We start from the raw sequence: 23125 nt of genomic DNA, 5'->3' as shown, positions 1-23125 counted from the left end.
ATCACTGCTACTCTGTCACCTTCCTGTTCACCAGGAGATATTTTTTCTGCCTTACCTGGGATCTCTTCTGATTTCATTAGTGAGACAGTAAATGAGCTAAGTCCTAATAATCAGCCATCAGGCAGTCCTGCACCTCTGTACTCATTTGGAACAACTGATCAGGGAAAGGTGCCGGTGAAAACAAACGGTGTGCAAATTAAGCACCCAGTAACAATGAGTATACGGCTCGAGAACGGTTTTGATGTCGTTCTTATCTGTGTTATCACATCTGATAACAATCACATCAACACCTAGGAGAGAACATCCTTGGAGCTCTGAATAGAAGGTCCTCTGGAAATCCTGAGGATCCATGAGATCCGAGTAATTTCTAAAGGACAATTCTGTTCACAACCATCCCTCCCAAAGTGTTGCCGTAAAGTTCGTCACATTTTATTACAAGGTTCTGTTATCTCTATAATCACTGAGGACATCGTTTTGCCAAGATCCCTGTCTCACTACGATAATTAGTCGCTCACTGATCTCCTCTCTGCACCGGCCTTTATCTCGCCAAGTCAATCTCCCCCGGTTCTCTCTTTACGGTGTTTGCCACTGATGCCTGTGCCGCTGGGCCTTCAAGTGCCACCCGCAGGGGAGGCGAACTCGCCAGCACGCCGCCCGCCGCCCCCAGCAGGTGCGCCCCGTTCGCCGCTGGGGGCGGCCGCCACCGCGTCCCGCCGGCCGGGGAGGAGCGGCGGCGGGCAGCGGGCGAGGGGAGGCGGCTCCCGCCGCTCCTGCGGACACGGCCCCTCCTCCGGGCCCGCCCCGCCCGCCGCACACATGTGCCCGCACCCAGCGGCGGGGCGCGCCGTCGGGGCGGGCGGGTGCCGTCGCCTCGCCGACACCGCGGCAGCAGCGCGGCGCGCCGGGCGTCCCTCGGGCGCGGGGAGCGGGTGGCCGCGCTGAGGCCGCTGCGCGCCATGGCTGTCGCCTACCTGCTGGGCAACGGGTCCGCGCCGCTCCTCGCCGGCGCCCTGGAGGTCCCGTTCGCCGCCAACGCCTCCGCCTGCCGCCCGCCCGGGCCGCCCTGCCCGGCCTGGGGCAACGCCTCGGCGGCGCTGGGCTGGAACCGCTCGGAGCCCTGCGCCGGCGGCAATGGCAGCGCGGGCGGCGGCGGGCCCTGCGCTCCCGCGGGCGGCGGCCCCTCCGTGGTCACCGCCATCGCCATCATGGCCCTCTACTCCGTGGTCTGCGTCGTGGGGCTCTTCGGCAACTTCTTGGTCATGTATGTCATCGTCAGGTGAGTGCCGCCCTGCCCCGCCCCGCAGCCCACGGCCGCTGCCGTCGGGGCGGAACCCCGCCGCCCGGAGCCGGGATGCTGGACGGTGTTCCGGCGGGGATGCTGCGGTCCCCCTCCGCCGGGCAGCGCGCAAAGGGGCGCGCTGGGGTTGCGGACGGGCGCCGGCCCCCGCGGGAAAGGGAAGGAGGTTTTTGATAAAGAGCCGGAGCGGGTGACGGTGGAAGAGAAACTTGGGGTGGAGCAGTGAGGGGCGTCCGGTCCGTCAGAAACCGCTGCACGTCCGAGGATGTTCTAAGGACCCTCGGAGCTACTCGCCTCTGCGAGCGGCTCTGGCAAACAGGGCCTGAATCCCGGACTTGTCCCCTAAGGAGCGAGGATTTAAAGGAACTGTAGCCACTGCCTGTGAGCGTATACGGGTACGGGGTGGTGCACGGATAGCCGGTACGCATCCACTTGTCTTTCCACCCACCTCTTCCAAATGCACGAACAAAATGTAAATGGCACTGCTTCTCTGTGGCCGTGTTTGGAGATCCTCTGGCTCATGTCTAGATCTATATGTGTATAGTGAAATACATTTATATATGTATATAGGCATACATGCGTATACACGTCTAAATACGTATGCCGTGATCGCGAGCACTTTCTGTAATCCCGGCGTTCCAGTTGTGCTGCGGCACTTCGCAACTTTCTCGCCCGCAAAGGGAAAAGCCCCCAGTGGGGCTGTTACAGACCAGATCACGCGCGATAAATCCATTGCCCGTAAATGAGCGGAAAACGAGTGAGAGGGAGATGAAAGAGGCTCCCTTGCCGGCCTGGCAGCGGAGCTGGGCAGGTGGCTTCCGTAGGGGAACACTGCCACCTCCCGGGAGCGATGGGACGGGAGCGGGACGGCGGGGCGCGACAGGACGGGGTCAACCGAGCTCATCTCCCTTCGTGGCTGCTCGTCGTTCCCAAACCAAGCATCCCTTGAGCCCTGGAGAGCCCAGCGGGCGCTTTTAAGGGGGGAGATAGGGGTGGCCCCGGGGCGCGCTCCGTTCCTATCGAGGCAGCCCCAGCACTTCCATTTTCCCCCACGTCTGGAGCGTCCGTTCTCCCTTTGAGCTCTGTGCTCCCCTAGGAGTCGGGGCCGCAGGAGCCGGGGTTGTCTCTTGGCATCACTGGCAAACCAGCGGCCGCGGGCGGCTTTGTGGTGCGTGGGGGCAGCGCAAGCAGTGCCAGCTGTGGAAAGCCGGGGGTGAGGGTCCCGGTCACGGTGGGGGGTTGCAGCAGGATGGAGGATGCGGCACGTGTTCGGGATGTCACTGCAAAAGCTGTGCATCTCGTAGACCTAGTGGGAACACAAGTGATATCCATCCGTGGTTCGGACTAGAGCAATTCAGAAGCCTTGTGGGTTTAAATGTGCTTTAGAGGCTGCATGCACAGAGCTGGGGAGATTGTCTTCTGTCTTGTGGTTTTGGTCAGTCTGAAACTCAAGCTGTCTGTGTGAGGATACATCTGCAGAAAGGCTTCTGGTGGGGGCATGACTGCAATCACCGTAGCGGTGTTGAATGCATTCCTCTGGGAGGAAAAGCAGATGCACAGTGTAACAGAGACAGGATAGCTGTCAGCAGAGAAATATGCCGCAGCTTGTCCCTGAAATTATGTATTTATTATCCTGGGCATAACCCTTACTAGGTTCATATTTCTTACAGTAATTAATTGAATTACACTTGCACCACAAAGCCAAATCTAATGAGGCACTTGTATTTAGATTCCTATCTAAAGAAAGCATCTTTCCCTGAGATGACAGCTTACAAACAAAAGCCAGAAGCAATCGGAGAAAATAAAAATATATTTTCATTTTACAGAAGAAAACACAAATTAAGTGGCTTGTCCAAAACCACCAGGAATTTTAGGGCAAACCCCACATCTCCTGTGCAAGAACAGCTTTTGGTATGACAGAATTCCTTCCCAGTTAGCACCACAGCTGTTTAGCAATTGGGATGACAAGGACTTTACATGCTAATAGCTGAATAGGATCTGTGGCTTAAGCAGCATAAAAATAAATTCCCTTTCTGTGCTTCTCTGCACGAGTAGTGTATCTGGTCAGCAAGATGGAACTTAGTGATTTAGTTCCTGCTGCAAGCTATACTAGGCTTGAAAGTGTTTCAAATCATAGAATATGATGAAGTGTGCTCACATTCATGCCTCCTTGCATCCAACTACATGTAAGAGCCCAAAGTTTCACTGGATTGAATTTGTCATCATATAAAACTCCCCTTCTTTAATTGCCTTCCCCATAATGCCCGCTCAGGAAGAACAAAACACTGAACTTCAAATTAATTGTGAGAGGAATTGAAGCTAGTAAAAATTAGGATTTTTTGATTAATATTGGTGCCTAGTTTGTCTTGAAAACACTAGGAGTTGGGAGGTAGGTGCTTAGATGTTTGAAACTGTCCTACTCACCCTTCAGAGTCCAGCCCCAGTGAAAGCAACAGTGACTTCAGATCAAGTGTACTGCATGCCAGCATCTCATGCTTGGTTTCTTTGGAAATAGTTTTAAAATAATTACATCATTCTTCTAAACATTATTGCTCTTAAAATTTTTCCACACAAGGCAAATCCAGGGGTTTGGAGCCAGAGCTGTGCGAGTGCTGGCCTGACAGGGAACTATCATTATCACTTGACAATGCCACCCTGCTCTCTCTGCTGGGGCAAACAGAGGTCAGAAAGCAGATACATCCATGAAGGAGTTAGAAATGATTATCAATGTGAAAAGAAGGCTCTTCGTGCAAAGCAGACTGACCAAATGCATTCCAAGATTTCCGATTTATACACATTACGTTATAATTAATGTGTTATCATCCACCCTCCTCGTCCTTCCAGATGGTTCCTGTTCAGCTGAATGCTTTCATCCTTGAATTAACATTTACATGTTTTATATGTAGTATGAGAGGCTTAACCTCCTGTTACTAACACTGAAGTGTTCCCTTTCTCAAGTACCAAAAAATGCCTTCAAGTGACAGCAGTAGTAGTTTAATAGGTTTTACTGCTAGCCATGAATTTCCTGTAATCTGAAAAAAAATCTATAGATAATTTTTATTATCTGTTTTCCTCATGTGTAAGTGTAAATTACTAATATGAATACAATGTCATTATGGCTATATCAACAGCAAATGCTACTTCTACCTGCTGTGGAGTACAAGAAGACAGTGTGCAATTAGTACCATGTGGCACAGAATTAATTTACACAGTAATCCAAAGGCTTTTCCGGCTTTCTCATCGAGTCGGTGGGATATTAGTCTCACAATTAGAGTGGAAACAAGAATATGACGTGGAATTAAGGCAATATACTAGAAAGCTGCAGTAGAGCCTAGATGAAAATCTTAAGCATTGCAGGTCTGGAAGAGAGGAATAGCTCACAGAGGCCCCAGTCCTCCACAATCCAAATGCTCCGGGAGAAATGTAATTCCACCAACAACCACTGAAGTCACTCAAGTTCAGAGTGATTCCTCATTTGTTTTGCTATAAATTTTTCATATACCATAAACAAAGTGGTCTCAGGTTCTCCGCAATCCTTTGCAGAGGAAGGAAATGTCTTGTTTCATTGAGTAAATGATTACACTGCTTTAAAGAAAGAAAGAAAAAAAAGACAAACAGGGAAAGAAGTCAAAGAAATCCTTTCTCTGAAATTAAGAGAAATCTTTCCATGTCTCAAAACAGCCTCTTAATAGTGTTTTGAAAAAAATGAGCTGTGGCTGAAGGGTCATCTAATCTGGAAAGACTGTGCAGCACTGAAAACTCTAGTTCAGCTGAGTTCACTCACAATTCAGAAAAACTGTTTTATTAAGTAGAACAGACTTAAAGTTGAAATCTGGAAATTATCTCAAGCTTGAAAGTGGGTGAAGCAAAACACATGTTTCTAAAAAATAGGTTCTTTGCAAGGTGACATGATGTTATGGATGCTGTATGTAAGGTGACCTTCAGCATCTTTTGTAGCAGCACAGATCAGGGAGCTTAGAAACCAAGAAGTGCATAAAATTCCTGCTTTTCTTTCCTGTCCACAGCCTCGTGAACCTCTCTGCATTTGCACAGCATTGCTTTGTGTGGGTGTCCTGCCTCTTCCACTGGCTGCAAAGATTCCGCCCCCATGCTAAGAGCTGAAAGCCTCAGCAGCCTTATCCAGTCATGTCAATTATGAATTAATACAGCTCACAGCACCAGCCAGAGGAGACCTGGGGACAGAACTGAGGGAGCATTCTTGGGCAGGAGCAGCAGAGGAGCTGAATTAAATCAGCAGCACAGTAAGGGGGTAACCCTCAGCATCCTGCCTTACAGAAAGGCAGGTGTCCCTGTTTGCATACTGTTTGTGACAGAGTTTACCAATCTTTGCTAGTGGGTAAATGTTTAACTAGCAAGCAGCTCCCAAGATGCAGGAAAGCAGACAGATAAAATGGAATGTATACCTTTATATTCTTTTTTTTTTTAATTATGTTTTTACAGACATGATGAAAATTTGACCAAAAATACATGAGGCTGCAACCTGGCGGTAACACCCATCTCACTGAGGAAGCAGAGACACCTGAGGGATGAGTGAGAGCTCTGCAGCCCCAGACTCATCTCCAGACCCTGTGCCTGGCCCCAGTCCCAGTGAACTGCTGCACACAGGACAGCGTGCCAGGCCCAGGTGCACAGACCCTCTGGCTCTGCTAGTGCCTACCACCAGGCAGTTCTGGGCAGGAAACAACCCTTCTCACTCAGTTTGCCTTTAAAAAGCTGTTTGATCCCACTGTACTTTTCCTGGAGTGACATTATGGTAATGGCTCCCATGAAAAAATAGTATTAAACACTTCCTCATTTTTTTTAAATTTCTTTATGAAAATAATCCAAAGTTACCAACTTTTCAAGGCTTCGGTAAGGGTAGAAAATACTGTATGCACATGTTGCCTACATTACATAATTACTAGCAAGCTAATGACTAATGAGCTATTTAGCTAACATAATTCTGAAGTACTGCTTTATTTCATTTTCATTTAGAGTGTTTTCCCAAATCATTGAGCACAACTTTTGCTGAACACTGTGGATAGGCTTTTATAACTTTTCTAGATCAAAAGGTGACATATTTACAAAAATCTCAAACATAACATGGTGCAAGTCCAAATGTCACAAAATCATAACTTACCTTACTAGCCTCTTTTCTAGCCATAGTCAGCAGCTGGTGTCACAGAGTGGAAAAAAACAGGGGCAAAACTGTGAGAGTATCCTTCTAATAGACTTTTAGACTGCAGAGAGTTTCTGAGATGCACTTTGCATCAGCATTTATTCAGTAGCTTTTTGTGGACATTTCTAACATGCAGTACTCTCCAAAAAAATGAGGATCAAAAATAAGATTGGAAGAAAAAGGTCACAAAGATTGCCACTACTGAACAAAGTTGCTTCAAAACAAACATGTGAAGCATTTTTAGGGATTCCAGTTTGGTTATTTTTAAGCTTAGATGTTCTAAGATGGTTGTTGTAGAGATCTTCATTGACATGCATTTTCAAAAAATTATTTATTTTCATTATGATTCCAAGTGAAAACAAGTTTTAAATGTTTGATAATTCTCTTCAAAATACAAATCCACTCTTGTAACTATGTTTTTAAAAAATCCAAAAGCAGCTATTTTCTGAATTGTTGTGTTTAAGACAATCTCAAAGAAAGCTATTTTTATAACCATCTGTGTCTTCCTTGGTTTATATCATGCAGTTTGGGTTTATGGTGTTGAAAGTGGGAATATTATAATTATCTTTCAAAGACCTCTAGTCCTTTTAATGATGTTCACTATCAAGGAGTTCCACAGCTTAGCCAAGCTGTGATAAGCATTCTCATTCATTCATTTAATGTTAAACACTTCTAAATTTTATTTATATTTCCCTTTGAATTTACATGATGAAAAAGGGTAGGGATGATGCACCACAGCTAATCAAATAACTGTGAAGGACATGAAATAGATTTTTCCACCTTCTTACTGAGAAGTGTTCAATTATCAGCTATAAGATCTTGTATCTCAGATCAAGAATAAAACTTCAGAACAAAAATGTTTGTGTAAAATGGAACATCTCCTCCTTGTTGTGTTGTGTGGAGCAGTTCCAACTGAGTAAAATCTCTTTTTTAAGTGGGGACAGGGAGCAGCAGTTGTCACAGTGCTAATCTTCAGCCCTGGGATGTGCTGCCCCTATACAAAAATCATCTAAGGAGCCAATTCACTCTCATAAGATTGTAGTCTTGGGAACTCCCTCAGAGCCAGTTTCAGACAGAATCTCACCCTTGTCATGTAGAGACTGAGTCCATGATTTCCAGTACTTTTGATTTGGTCTTCTCACATAACACATAGCTGTGCTCCTTCTTCCTCTCATGCCAGCTTCTACCATTGCCTGCTTTCCCCTTCTCCCCATATCATAGGCAAACCTTCCTCCACGTTTATTCTCTCTAATTCCTTTGTCTCACCTCTGTCACTCCTTTACAGCTTCACCAGAAGATCCCAATCTCCTGCATGCAAGAGGCCATCCTTTGTATACCTGGTGTTACTTTGGTCTGTACAGAGCCTGGCCTGGCCTCCAGCCCCATGCCACCTCCCTGCTACCCTCTGACCAGGGGCATTGCTTACCTGCTGCTCCCTGCCACACCTTTAGGGATCTCACGTCTACTGGAGCTAAAACTGTCTTCAAAGGCTTCCCTGCCAGCTTCCCTGCTGACCAGGGATATTTCATGTACAGTCCTTATCTCAGGTGGTCAGTCTACAGATCAGGAGTAGGGTACCAGCACCTGGAAACCAAGTAGCTGATAACTTGTCCCCTCTAGGAAAATGTCACCACATTATCTGTTATCGGAGGCATAGTCAGCAGTTTTACTCTCAGTCACACTTCCCTGAAGGCAGAGGGGAAAAAGTCAAATTGAATATACTGACACTTTTCCTTTATATGTCCTCCTAGCAAAGCAAAACCTTCAACAATAAGCACCTGCTGCTGGATGATGGAAATATATTGAAGTTAGCCTTTTTAGCACCATTGATTTATTTCAGAGAGATAACACAATAACCATGAAAGCAATGACCTTTATTGTAGACCCATATATGCCTCAGCCCCAGGCAAACAGAGACTCAAATAAAAGTGGTTTAACAAACAGGCCAGATTAAGTTCTGAACTAATTGGCAGGTAATTTTCCCCCTGTTCAACTAGGCTGGAAGGGAATGAAGTGTACCAGCAGATGACTGTTTGGGCACTGAAGCATACTTATTACTGTCATTTGTTTTTTATCATTAAGTAGCTTTTTATGATGTCTGGGGAAAGCTTGTTTTATTTTCTCTGTGTAGGGACAAAACTCACTGGCTTAAACTAAATAGCAGAAAGAAAACTTCTATATTATGCCTTTCTGTAGCCAAAAAATAAAATCGGGAAGAGCCACAAAGACAGCAGCAAGTCATTTTTAGTCCAAAGTCCATCACAGGAAAACAGGATGAATCAGATGCCCTCACAACTCCCCATCATTTCCCAAAAGACTGGCACTGAAGACTAAAGGTGACTCTACCTAAAGGGCTTTTGTTTAGCTCACCCTCTCCCAAGGCTGAGGTATGAGATAAATTCCTGATGGGTTCTGAGTACAAGAAAAATGGCCCTGAGCTGGTGCTACTTCCCAGGAGGTGATGTGCTCTTCTTGCTTCTCCTGCATCCTGTAAGCAAATCCTGCTGGTTCTGCACGTGCCTTGGCACTGTCCTGATGAGAGGATGGGATAAGCTGGGAAGTCAAGGATGCTAACAAGGTAACCCGAGGGAAGTAAACTTTGGTGACATTCTGGCCAAATCTCGTTTGTACCATGGAGGAGAATAAAGTGACAAAGCAGTGGGAAAACAAATTGCTAGGGAGAAAAGAGGCAGCAACTGAAGCAGCTACAGTGCAGCAGTTCCCTGCCCTGTGCTCAGGGCCACACTGACCACATACACACTCAGACTCCTTCAGAAAATGGACACCCCTTGCCAGTGAGTGAAGGAAAGAGAGAAAGCTGCTCCAGAGCAATGTGTGTGAAGTATGACCGAGTATGTCAAATAACTAATCTCTGTGATCTTAAGATTTGCTGCACTCCCTCAGGATGTCATGCCTTGACACCTAAGTGATGCCTAGTATTTCTCATCTCTAATTAAACCACCATGACAGGTCACAGCAGTGACTGGGTAGCGCTGTGCTGGGAGTCAGGATGCAAGACTTCAGCAGGAGGAAGCAGCAACTGCTTCTGTCTTTCTTAAAGGCAGCAAAAGCTTCCTCACGCCCCCATTTCAGCCTTTACCCCCAAACTCAGGATGGGTGCGGGAAGTAATTGAATGTGATGCAAACTGCACAATTTCATTGCAACCAAGTGTGAATGCTTTCAGCTCTATTATACCTGCTTAAGATTTTGTTTAGTTTTTCAATTTGTTGTTGGTTTGGTTCACTCACTTGCTACATTTAAATTACAGCCTTTTATAAGCTCTCTTTAGTAGAATATACATCAAAAGGATGCAGAGGTTGTTAACCACAAGATGGCACTTCCAATCTGGGTGGCCTTACTTCCTAATAACCTATCAGGGCTGTGCACAAAATTTATGGTGCTTGTAGCCAGAGATGAAATTAAATGGCTTAAGGAAAAAGCATTCAGGAGTCTCATTAATAGAAAAATCAAAGACTTAATTTTTCTAGGTAATTAAATCATGTGCTCACAGACAGGAAGGCCAGACCTATCCAGAATATATGACTTCAAAACTTTAATAGGTTACACCCTGCCACAGCACACATCTCAGCTGTGGCTGAGATATAGTAAGGGTCTTTCACTCTGTGGAGACCAATTACTGTGAGAAGAAAAGGATAATAAATTAGATGGATGTCAGTAAAGTCCATAATTTGAGGCCCTTCAGCTCAAAGGTACTTTCCAGAATGTGGCTTGAGAGACTTCATTTCAGTGTTAAATATTAAAACTGGATTGGCAGACAGAAACATTTTTCAGGTTTTTACAGACCACCTTGAGTATATCATGAATTTGTTCAAAGCTTTAAGGGCTCAAGAAAAATTGAAAGTACCTGATGTCTCAAGAAAACATGCCAAAAACTCCCTTTTTCCTACTGTTTTTGAGTTGCATATACAAGGTGCACCAGAACAGTCATGGGGGAAAAAAAAATTAAATTGATTCAACTAGGCATACTTCACATGTTTTTAATCTTCTCACCCAAGGCAACCTCAGCTAATCTAATGTATGCACATAATGATTATTCATTTGTTTAACAAGTCATTTATGCAAGAAGAACATGAATTGAAATGCTAACCTAATCTCCAGCATCAAGAAGAGTTATGTCAGGTTATCTGTTTGCAAGACCTGACTATTGGCTGTTGTTTCTTTCAGCAACCAAACCATTTTTGAGAGTGACTGCTTTCTGCAGTGAATCTCCAGTGATTTTGTCCAGTTTTTCATGTATTTTGTGCTGAACTTAAACACAGATCTTGAATTAGTCATTGTCTCCAAATTAGCATTCTGTTGGCAAGGCCTTGCATGCCTTCGTGTTGCTGAAAGTAATTATTACCAGTCTGTCATCGACCGGCCCATTTCCTAAGTGAAAAAGACTTTCTGCTTTCCTCCTCATTGATGTTATTCAGAGAGGAAATTTTTCAAATTAATTTGTAATGTTATGTATTATTCTGAGCTGCATCATTATCATTAATAATAATTATTATTATAATATAATAATAATTTATCGTTAATATTTTTGTTGTTGTTGGTCTTGTTATTAATAATAATAATAATAATACTCTGTATTACACTGAGCTAAATGTGGACCTCTCTAGCTTCTTTGCACCAGCTCAGTGCAAGGTCCAAGGATGATGTAAAGCTGATCTGATCCAGAAGAGCAGAAGGCTTTGGAGGAGGGGTTATCTCAACAATCCACATGGATATAAACCACTTGACCAGGGAGCAGTAGGGACATGACTACATTAGTTGCATAGACCACAATAGCAGTATAAAAACTCTGTGAGGATTGAATAAGGTATGATGCAAACTAAAGATTTCATTAAATTTTAAGAAGCTTAAAAGAAGAGACCCTTAAGATATATTTGAAGGTGGTAATTAAACTGTTGGAGTGGACAGGCCAGAAACAGGGCTGTGGCAGGTGTCTTTGCAGAGTCACAAACATGCTCACATCTCTCCGGTTGCAAGAGAAGTGGAAGGGAAGGTGCTGTTACCCTTGGGAGACAGAGTCTCTCTGAGGTTAATCTGGTGAAAGTTTTATTTGGTTTACAAACTACTAGTGGCCTGTGGGCAGACAGCTGAGGGGTCCATTTCAAGACTTTCTATTAATCCTTGAATGCTAGGACATGGTGACTATCTGAGCTGAATTCTCACTCTTTTCTCCATTGCTTTTTCTTATTCCAAGCAAATGTCAGTTGAGTGGACCTGTACAGCTCAGGTCTTCAAACTTGAAGTCTACTTTAAAACTTTGTAGGACTGAACGTAAAGACAGGCTGAGCTTTCCCTAAAAAATTAGACATAAAGTGTATTCTTACTGTTGTAAACCTGATTTATTGACTACTATTAGCAGCAAAACAACAGTTCATGAAGAGATATTTTATGATACAAAACCTGCACTGAGGAATGAGAAGGGGTATACTAGTAGGTGCCAGTATTATAATGAGCATAATTAATTTGGACATATACCAAGTATTGCGCTAAATATTCACAAAAAGCCCCCAATTCATCATATTCTATTAGTCTTTTCATTGTAGAGTTGTAAAATAAAAGTAAGTGTACCCAAAGCCAACTTCTGTCTTCACTTGGAGCCTTGCTCTTTGTTGTGCAGAATTTAATCCACCTGTTGACTTAGACACTGAAATTTCATTGTAATCTAAATATCAGTATTCAGATTTTTATGAGTTTGCAATTAAGATTTTTTTGTGTACGTGTCTGTTAAGTTTTAAATTCTCTAGTAAATTTGAATGAAAGTGTGAAAACAGTATCTTAGAGAGCTTTTATAAATTTTGGTATTGCATTATAAAGTTTGGTATTACTAAGTCCCTCTCAACTGTAGAAATAGAATCACATAAACATCTGTGTCTGGATAATGGAAATGTTTGTTCTGCTTGTTCAAATAGGTAGACTGATACCTTAGCAAAAAGTATAATAGCAGCTAAGTTCAAGACTTTGAAAAGCTTCATTTTGATTGGCTGTTACTTTTCATGCTGTTAAAATTATGTTTAATCAAGTGCTTTGGTATTTATTTGTTCATGCCAAAAAAATAATCCTGGGAACACTGATAATCTACTAATTTAGAAAAATACATGTTTTGCAAAATGTACCTTGCAGAAATAAGCCCCTTATAAAATCTTTAAATACTTCATACAGAGAAATGCCCATAGAATTCACTGAAAAGAATATTGTAAATTTCAATAGGCTTTTGTTGACTAGGCAGCAGGTGGAGGTAAATACTTTCTATTTCACCGTAAGAGTTCTGCTTCTATTCATTGTAAGAACAGCATGATTAGAAGTACAAACATTGCAGAGTACATCAAGCAAAACCTTTCTCTAATGGTCTACAGAGGCCATTAAGCAAAGCAAGTCCAAGAACTTTTAAAACTTAAACTGGCATTGAAAATTAGATTGCTGAAAACTGAAAAATATGTAGCATTTAAGTGAGATAAGGCCCATGCCCAGTGAAGAAACTTTATTCTGTTTATTCAGAGTGTTTTTCTCTCCATCCTCTGTCATGCTAACCTGAAAGTCATTTACATATTGGTTGATGGTTTGGGCTTTTTTTGCTGTATCAAGCATTCCTTTTAAATCATAGTGGCTTTAATTACTGCTGGCAAAGCACTGTCACTGTTACCTGACAATGCGCTCTCCAGACAGACCTGTCCCAGAATCACCTGTGATGGCAGCAGCACTGAGCAGCATTCCCAAGTGTGCTTTCTTGTCCAGCTGTGAAGAAGGCAGGCAGTCATCTAAGGTCTGAGCAGGGATCAGCAGCCCAGGTGAGGGCACAGAATCCTCGTCACCCTTGCCTGTTTGTGCAGAGCTGAGAATCACTGCCCCTCTGTCGCTGTCCCAGCCTGAGCAGATCAGGTGGGAGCAAGCTGGATATGTCTGCTCACAACACAATCAAACTTTCAGGTCAGCTCTGGACAAACCTTCAGCTACTCCTGGATATCTCAGATCTTTGGAGAGATATTCATTTTGACAAACCACAGGGCTTAGTACTGGGTAGTATTAAAAGCAGAAAGTTGCTGCTTTCATTCTCATCTGAAAGATTCTCCAGCAAATTGCCTGAGAAATATTTTCTTCTCCTTCCAAACAGTTTTTAGAGCTGTAACTTTTATTGTGTACCTCTCCCACATTGCAATCCTATACATTTTCCCCAATTTCCAGAAGAGAGAGTTGTAGACGCTTGCATCATCTACCTCCTCCTATGTTAGTTACAAACTTGCTATATAAATGGAGTAAGAGAAGTTTTTACAGGACTTTGAGAGTACGGAGTTTATTTACAACTTGAAAGTATCATATTCAAATCATACTTTCTCAAGGCAGCAGTCAAGATAGCGTTTGTATCTTCTTGAAAATCTGTTTTAAAAACCACCCTAAATTGAAATTAGGATTGTTAGTATCTTCTCATGCACAGTGATAATAATGAGAGAACAGATCCAGTACCAATGACTTCAAATGTTCATCATAAAAGCTTTCTAGGTCCATTCAACGTGAAGTCTGCATTTCTGCACACCCTACCAAAGAAAAGTTCCAAGTGTGCATTCCCTACATAATCCTTTCATTGGGATTTTTTGCAACTGACTCATGTTCTGAAGAAATCTAGCTCAGAGAGATAAAACCCACAAAATTATGTATTTTACATTTTGCTTTCCCTAGCAGGTTCCCCGATAGGTCTTTTGAAATGAGCTATTCCTCTTGAAAAGCACTCTATAATTTGTAAAATATTTGATCAAACACTCTTCTTATTAGTTTTGCAGAAATGGAAGGAAGTTTCATCAAAAGAGCAAGCCATCTGGCCCCCCAAAATCCCAGCAGCCACAGGGCCCAGCAACCTCAGCAGCAATCAGGGCAGCATAGCCAGAAACATTACTTAAATTGAAACTTTTTTTGTACCACTGCAAAAGTACAGCATGTACTTCACAACGTAGAAATGAATTTTCTATTTCTACAGAACATACTTATGATATTTGGCATGACATCAGCAGGTACAGAAAATCTATGCATGTTGTACAGTATCTGATCTGCAAACATATAATTTTTTATCTTCTCAATTCGTTAGCATCTATAATATTGTTTCTTCTATGTGCATCTTTTTCCTTCTGCACAAGTTAAATTAATCTTTTTTTCCTTATATCCTTTAGCTGATATCTCTCTGAACTGCCAACATGGAGGTGAATCATAGTGTGGTCATTTCTTTAAAAGCAGGAAATGTGATCTTTGACAGTATCTAGCACATTATTTTACAGAAGCTTCTTATAGATGATGCACTGAATTCAGTTTTATTTAACAATGTCATTTGTGGTCATTCACACGCTCTGCCAATTTTTTTCCCTAGGTACACGAAAATGAAGACTGCCACCAACATCTATATTTTCAATCTTGCATTGGCAGATGCCCTAGCAACAAGTACTCTGCCGTTCCAGAGTGTGAATTACTTGATGGGAACCTGGCCATTCGGTACCATCCTCTGTAAGATTGTTATCTCCATAGACTACTACAATATGTTCACCAGTATCTTCACACTCTGCACCATGAGTGTGGATCGCTACGTGGCTGTTTGCCACCCAGTTAAGGCCCTTGATTTCCGCACGCCCCGAAATGCCAAAATTGTCAATGTCTGCAACTGGATTCTTTCCTCTGCCATTGGCCTGCCAGTTATGTTCATGGCAACTACTAAATACAGGCATGGTAAGTCTGGCTTTCTTTCCTAAATTGAGTACTCTACATTTAGACTCCTTTCTGCATGGTTTCACTGTAGTGTAGAGGCGTTGAATTAACCTCTGACCTCTAATCAGTGCAAATGAGCCCATTTGACAATTTTGCATCTCTCTGTAGTTGATTGGACAAGCAGTGCATGTGATCTGTGTTTTACAGCAAGCAGCTCCAGCTCCTTCAGTGGGTCCATGCAAGTCTTTCTGCCCCACTCAGTTACTGTAGTGTTTGGAAAAGCATCTGTGCCTGCCTGACTTCTGCTGTGAGGCAGTTCTGCACTGCCCCTCAGCACAGGAGCCTGTGCTTTACCCAGGATACTCCCACTGGGAAGCTGGAAATGTTACACCCTGTCTAGCAGGACATGATACAGAGCAGAGAGCACGTTCTGGACCACTGGTGCTCCAAGACCTTCCATAAAGGGGCAGTGACAGCATGTCAGCACAAATGCAGACCCTCCATAGTGCATAGTTAACAAGTGTCGTGCCATTCTCTTCCCCGTTGCCCTGAAATGCCCAAACTCTCAACACATATGGTGGCTTAACAATCTTTCCTTTCACCATATCTGTATTGAAAGTGAAAATCAGTCAAAGTTTAAGCATATATGACAATTCAACTCTTTTCCTTGTTTAGTATACATTAAATTCCAAACTACAATATGCAAAAGAGAACATGTTAATTTGGTTTTGTTTTCCTAACTCGTTCTTCATGCACTCTATCCTACCAGTGTTTGTGCAAATGACAGGTCACAGATTGCTTCATTTTACATGTTTACTTAGGTGTAAAGTCTTCATATATTTGCCTATGATATTTAATTAAAGAAAGGATTAAAGAAAAGCAAATGAAAAACTGACATGAATGTTCTTCTCTGCTGTTTTCCTTTTCCTCAGGCTCAATTGACTGCACCCTTACATTCTCCCACCCTGCTTGGTACTGGGAGAACCTCCTGAAAATCTGTGTGTTCATCTTTGCCTTCATCATGCCAGTGCTGATCATCACGGTGTGTTATGGGCTGATGATTTTACGCCTGAAGAGCGTTCGCATGTTATCCGGCTCCAAAGAGAAGGACAGGAACCTGCGGAGAATCACAAGGATGGTTCTTGTAGTGGTGGCAGTGTTTATTGTCTGCTGGACTCCCATCCACATTTATGTTATCATTAAAGCCCTGGTCAACATCCCAGAAACTACTTTCCAGACTGTCTCCTGGCACTTCTGTATTGCTCTAGGGTATACAAATAGCTGCCTTAATCCAGTCCTTTATGCATTTCTAGATGAGAATTTCAAAAGGTGTTTCAGAGAGTTCTGCATCCCCACTTCCTCAACCATTGAGCAGCAAAACTCCACCCGAGTCCGACAAAACACTCGTGACCATGCTTCCACTGCCAACACTGTGGATAGGACTAACCACCAGGTATGACTAGCAGTGGAGATGTCATCTCTGGATCCAGGCCACCCGCTTGGAGATGACATGTGTTCTGAAGTTACCACTTACACTGATTTGTAGCTTTTGGAAGGTCTGAACACTTTCAAGGTTATATTTGAAACTGGTGTATGCATACACAGAGACCCCAGTCCTGCATGGTGCTAAGCTGTTCTCTGCCTTGCTTGATGCTCAGAAGCCAAGGGTTCTGAAGGGTACCTTGAGTGACTGGGTCCAGCGTGCATGCATGTACAAAGAACATTAAAAAAACAGTGTTTCCCTGGCAGGGTGTTTGCAACAGGTTGAAAATTAATCCCAGATTTCCCTGTTCGTACTCTTTGTCTGCTGATGGAGACAGGAGTGGGACAGAATATAGATCTCTCTTCTTCTCCCATTGCAACAGTGAATAAAAAGATAAAAAACTGTCCTTGTTCACTTTGATTGATGTACAAAGAAGGCCTACCTGGCCTTGCTTGTCCTGAAAGTCATGCAAGAGATAGGCCAAGGCTTGTCTACATGCAGTTCTTGTGTCAGATAATTATATGTGGTGAATAAGGTGGGGTTAGATATGTATATCTATATATATATATAGATATATATAGATATGAATATATATAGATATGAAAATACATACACACGTGTTAAATACTAATATGCCATTTTGCCATTTCAGGTATACCAAGAAAATACCTTTTCCATGTAGAAAAAGCCTTTAAGAAGTAGGGATTTTATGGCACATCAAATAACAAGAGTTGTTTGTGGTTTTTGTATGCAGCCTATTTTTGCATCATTTTTGCAAAGAAGCTGTTTTGTACATGTTCAATATCCATGGTCCTGTGCTTAGTCTTGAGATCTTCCAAGCCTCATCTCTCAGCAAAACAGGAAAGAAAATCTTAACATTCATGAAAGTAACTCAAACACATTGCAAGCACTAAAAGAAGTCTGAGTTGTCTCTGTAATTCCTTAAAAATAGGAGCAAAAGGCATAAGCCTGGTTCATTCCTTGCCGTATCACCTTTCAGCAATATACTTAGGTTGCTCATGCAACAGTTTCTCAGTGCTGCCACTTCAGCCACAAGCTGGCTGCCTCCTCCAGGTGCAGAACTCAGCAGCTTCTTGTGAAAGCAGCTGCCTACGTGACACTCAGCTGCTGCCAGATAGCCCAAATAAGAGTATTCCCATCTCCAAGGAGACTAAACAGTAATTGCACCACAAAAGAGGAGGGAAGTCTAAAGGGAGAAGGGCTAAAATGAGAAGCTTTATTAAGCATCAGCAATTGGTGTTGTTCACCTGTGTCTGATTCATTCATGCCAAACTGTGGCCTGTGAAATCAGCACCTGCTCAGTCTGGTGGTGAGGCAGAACTGCCAAACTTGGCATAGGTGCACATATATATGTGTATGTATTGTAGTATTTACTAGGTGTAGCAAATTACTACATTCATCTGTTAATAACGCATTTGTAATCCTCAATGGAGTCAATTTTGTGCATGTGTCTGACAGCAAGATTGTATTTCTGTCTAGTACAATTCTAGCTATATAGAGTGCAGTGTGTATGCACCCATTTTCTACATTTAGTTGTATATCTTTATATTACTTCTAGGAGAGCTGTAGCCTTCTAAACTTCTACCCACAGAAAAGATTAATGTGTGCTAGGTACTGCCTGAGTGAAATAAAATCTGTTTCCCTGAGCACTGAGCAAGCACAGAGTAGATGATGATGTTTCCCAGAGAGATGCTTCAGCCTACCCCACCAAGAGAGACAGCCTGCTGGGGCAGGGATGGAGCAAGCTGATCTTGAGAGTGGCAATAAGGAGGAAGCTAGTCCTGTAGTTGGGTTCCTTGCTGCTTAGGGTTTGTTTCTTTCCTTCAGGGAATAGTGATGAAATAAATTAGTTGTGAAGAAATCAAGCACATGTAAAGAGCAGGAAAGGGAAGGATGCTGAGGGGAAGGGGAGGTGAGCGGAAGAATGTTGAGGAGGGAGGGAAACATAAGGAGTGAGGTCCAAGTGAGGCAGTAGGGATGGAAACTGAAGCAAAGAGCCAATGTATCTGGAACAAAAAAGGTCCATGCAGAGCTGGAAAAAATTGTTTGACTGCTTTGGTAGCTCTTCCTACCAACTAACCATCAGCTTTCCCCAGAGCCAGGGAGAAGAAGCCAGCACTTGGTAGCTCAGGCCCTCCTAGGTGGGTGGATGGGACTTTGCATGTTCAGGTATTTGAAAGACTCTGGAGTGGCCCACTCCCCTTCCCTCACCATCCCTGCAGTCCTTGCTGTAGCAGCTGCTGATGCCAGATGTGCTCCTGAATGCTGACCTGGGCCTTCTCCTTGCAGTTCAGCTCAGCAGCTATTTGGTACAATCTTTCTCACTCTCCACAATGTCTATGGAATACATTCATAGCAAGCCATGTTCAAAGCTTAATATTAAAGCTAATTTATCTTTTTTTTTCTCCTGCAAACATTGCTGTAAGAGACTTTTTTGATGTCTGCTTTTATCAGAATGAGAGAAAAGATTGTTGAACTAATCTACACTAAAAATGTTCTTTGGAATAGTAACTAAAAATGTAATACCTAATATTTTTTATATTATTATTTTAAACACAAAAGGCCCTAGAGTGAATGCAGCTTTTACTCTCAGGAAAGAAAAAAGAAAATAAACCCCCAGACAAACCAATATTTGCTCAGACAGTGAGATTCTGTAAATTCTATAGACAGGGTATTCTTTTTACAGGTTAGTGATTTCTGTAAAAGAAAGTCTAGCTTTTCTATTGATTGAGGTATACTGACAAGCTCTTTCTTGTATAGACAAGGCCTTGGAGAGCATTTGGTATGAGCTCTAATTGCAAGGCTGTGTAGTACTTGGCACATTTCATACAATTTTCTAAGAAACAGATGTTCTACAAGTTGCTTTTTGGCCAAGTGAGAATTCTTTTCTCCTGCTAAATGAGAGCTGCAAGGCTCAATCACATAAGGCCTAACACTCTTAAAGCATTTAAAAGCTTTAGAGTTGACACTCTTAAGTATTGAAGTTGTTGGAAGGAACAGTGTCTTCTACCAGTTCAAAAGCACCAACAGGAAACATCATAAATATTCATATTATTCTGAGTTAATACAGTGGCTTTGGGCCAACTCTGTGGCTCCTTGGCATTACCAAAAATGTCCAGATTAAGTGCTTATAGTTTTCAGGAGGGTTTATGCAATCTGATGAGTGCATTTGCATGGAGAAGGAGTGATGCAATCCTGGGAGGGAAAAATGCTTGACATGCAAAACTGCATTCAGGTATTGGCAGGGGAGGATGAAGGACCAAACAGCAGCTTTTGCAAATGCCTGAGGGGTTTTGATGTTGTTGACATTAACTGATTCGTACCAAAATCTTGGCAAGAATATCGAAATGGCTTTTACTTCAGATGCTCAGAGACTCTCTGCATCAGTTTATCTCTGAGATTAAAAGAAGGTTTAATTTTTTTGAATTTAAAATCAATGGATAGTTATTTTCCCCTGATAACCAAGTATTTGCTAGGATCTATGTGTTAATAACTAAAAATCCTAAATAATTGGGGAACTGGATTATTAATAATTATAAAAATCTGAGAAATTTAATTAGTTTCAGTGGAGTAGTTTCTTTGTGACCCATTTTTATAGCTGCTTTTATCACAGCTTCACCTGCATGTATCCAAGAAATGAAGGAAATTATGTATAGGTACATCTTTGGGACTATTTAGTGAGTAACTCTTCTTTTCAATTTTAGCTTCTGATGCTTTTTTGTCAACTACTGAAATGTCTAAATGCCCTAATGGAAACTGTAAATCCTCCCCATATGCTGAAAATGCAGCCTCAGATACGTTCAATAGCAAAAAGCTCAGTCCTGAAAGCTTTGCCTTTACTGCCAGGATTGGCAGCCACATGTAGAAATAAAAAGGATATTGGATTCAAGAAAAAGTTTTAAGTTAAAACAAGGAAAAATTTAAAGTTTGACTTTGATTAAATGAATGAAGGAAGTGTTTTCTTACTACTTAATTTTCCTTGTGCTATACAACCCACTGCAAACAAATGGGGGGAATGCTGGTGATTCCTGTTGCAGAAACATGAAACAAATTGGGCAGCTTCTTGGCGGATTCACATCTACCTGTATTAACAGAGAATGGCCTTCCTGTGTATTTTTAGAAAATTAATATTTCTCCTTTGTGAATTATACCGTATTTCAACAACAGTTTTAAAGTACTGGTTTCTTTAAAAGCCCCTTTCTGGCGAGATAGTGACATCCATGAAACATTTGTAATAGATCCTTAAAACTGGGCTTCTTTTGTAGCTGGTATGCATTGACATGGGCTCTTTGTGAATCTCCAGGCTCCATCTGTGTCCATGCTTTCTATTCCATTCAAATCCATTGATTTGCAGTGTCTCCCACCCAGCTCTCAACAGGTTCTGGTACAAAATTTGCTGAGCAAAAAGGGGTTGCAGCCTTTCAGGATGTGCCATGCAGCAAGCAGGTTTTCTTGATGCAAACATCTGTAACGCTACCGTGCCTGCGTGCAAGTAGGATTTTGTCTGGAGACTGTGGACACGCAGGGCTGAGGGATTGTTGGGTTTGTTTGCTGATGTAAGCCCACCTCATGCAGAATTTAAACCAGACTGTAACTGAAAATCCAAAAGTTAGACACTGTTCTGATATGAACACAGAATGTATTCAAGTAAAGCACGAATTCCCCTGTAACTGCTACAGAAAGAATACAGAGAGGGAGTGAAATTTTTCCATGCTGATGAAATTCGTAGAGAGTTCAACCCTAGAAAGAGAACAACTAGCTTGATATGAAGTATATTGTAATTCAAATTTCAGACCTACTAATGTTTCTTTGTGATCATTTCCTCTGTTGCTTCAGACAAAGCACAGTCTTGCCTTACTCTGGGCTATGTGCTCAGCTTTATACATCAGAACAGTAGCTGCAAATGAGAAATAAATTCCTCCTAAAAACAACACACACACACAAACTTGTGGGTGGGAAGATATCAAGCAATTGTTCATTGTATTTGCAATTTCTTTCCTTTCAGTTGGAACTTCAAGAAGCTGAAACTACTCCACTGCCGTGACAGGGTCTCCTGCTGCATGGCTCTCAGAGCAGTTGCCACTGCCACAGTGTGCTAGTGGGAACATGTAGGATTTGCTTTCCCTCAAAAAAAAAATACCACAGAGGAAAGTGCTTGCTTTTCCACTCTGTCAAAAATTGCTTCTGCAGCACATCTGCATTGCACGTAACAGAAGCATGAAATGTAACAGCGAGCAGAGCCAGGAGATGTGGGGGCCTTCCCGGCTCCAGCTCAAAGCAATCCTGTTTACCAGGAGCACATACGTTAGTCTAAAAACAAAGCTACTCTGCCTGTAGCAACCTGACATGCTCTTGGTAAGTTACAGTGGTGTTAAAACAGGTTGGAAACAAAAATTCAAAGGCTAGACAACCATAGTTTGAAAAAATAAGGATGGAAAATAATGGGGTATGAAGTTGTAATACTGTTGGGTACACTCTATTTACTCTTAAAATTTATTTGTAGAGGTGTTTTCTGTGCAGGTTATTTACGTGCTGAAGTCTCATGAGGTCATGTAGAACAACACATTTTTAGTTCAAGAGGTCTTCTCTTGCAAGGGTTGCATGTCTGCAGTTTCAAAGGAAAAATTTTTTTCAATGATCCCTTAAAAAAAAAACCAACAAAAAAAGCAAACCAAACCAAAACAATTAAAAAAAAAAAAACCAAACCAAAAAGAGCCTCCAAGCTTCATCTTCTGCTTCTATTTCACATAAATGAAAAAATACTTTAAAAATCAAAACAATGAGCTATCATTTTTTCTAAAAGATATGAGTAAACGAAAGTATTCTACATTGTTATTGATTGTCAAATGATCCCCAAAATAGCATAGATTAACATAAATTTCTTTGTGAATAAAAATGTAGCTACAAGCCTGTCACAGCTTGCACAGGCTAATGATGTCTTCTCTTTCAAGTAGTTTCTCAGATTTCAGCTGCTCTGTCAGCAGCATTTTCACTTTGTAAAAAAACAACAGCCCTTATGTGAAGTACTTGGAGCAGTTAATGCATTAGACCTTTTGAAAAAAGAAATTTTAAAAAACAATTTGCTAGACATCTACTTTTTCTTAACCAAACCCATAGTATGTTTGCTTTTCTAATTAACATGATACAATCTGCATCTGCATTTTGTATTAGCTGCTAAAACATTAAGATTTCAGGAAGAAACAATGTGCTGCAGCAAATGCCTTCTTAGCTGTTTTCTAGTATGAAGATTAGAAATAACCATGTGGATAATTTGTGGTTCAATGGTATTTTCTAGACATTGTTTGTTACTTGCTCTGTAAATAAATCATCAGTAGTTAACTGGAGGAAAATTGTACTTCGATGAATTTAAGTGTATTCTGAAATACAACTATATGGAACAGGGGGTTTTTTGTTTGTTTGCTTTTTTCTTTCTGCAGCCAAAAT

At 42.1% G+C, this 23125-nt stretch overlaps 1 protein-coding gene across 1 annotated transcript; it reads left to right on the top strand.

Moving 5' to 3' along the window:
• Positions 1-913: 913 nt before the first annotated feature.
• OPRM1 (opioid receptor mu 1) lies at positions 914-22461 on the top strand. The gene is made up of 4 exons (XM_059841955.1): positions 914-1276; positions 14846-15198; positions 16110-16630; positions 21687-22461. The coding sequence occupies exons 1-4, from the start codon at positions 957-959 to the stop codon at positions 21723-21725; spliced, it is 1233 nt and encodes a 410-aa protein (XP_059697938.1). The 5' UTR covers positions 914-956; the 3' UTR covers positions 21726-22461.
• The last annotated feature ends 664 nt before the right edge of the window (positions 22462-23125 follow it).

The sequence above is a fragment of the Haemorhous mexicanus genome, chromosome 3 (genome assembly GCF_027477595.1).
Source record: "Haemorhous mexicanus isolate bHaeMex1 chromosome 3, bHaeMex1.pri, whole genome shotgun sequence".
NCBI lineage: Eukaryota > Metazoa > Chordata > Aves > Passeriformes > Fringillidae > Haemorhous > Haemorhous mexicanus.
The sequence above is the reverse complement of the archived record's forward strand: the minus strand, read 5'-3'. Positions and strand labels throughout refer to the sequence as shown.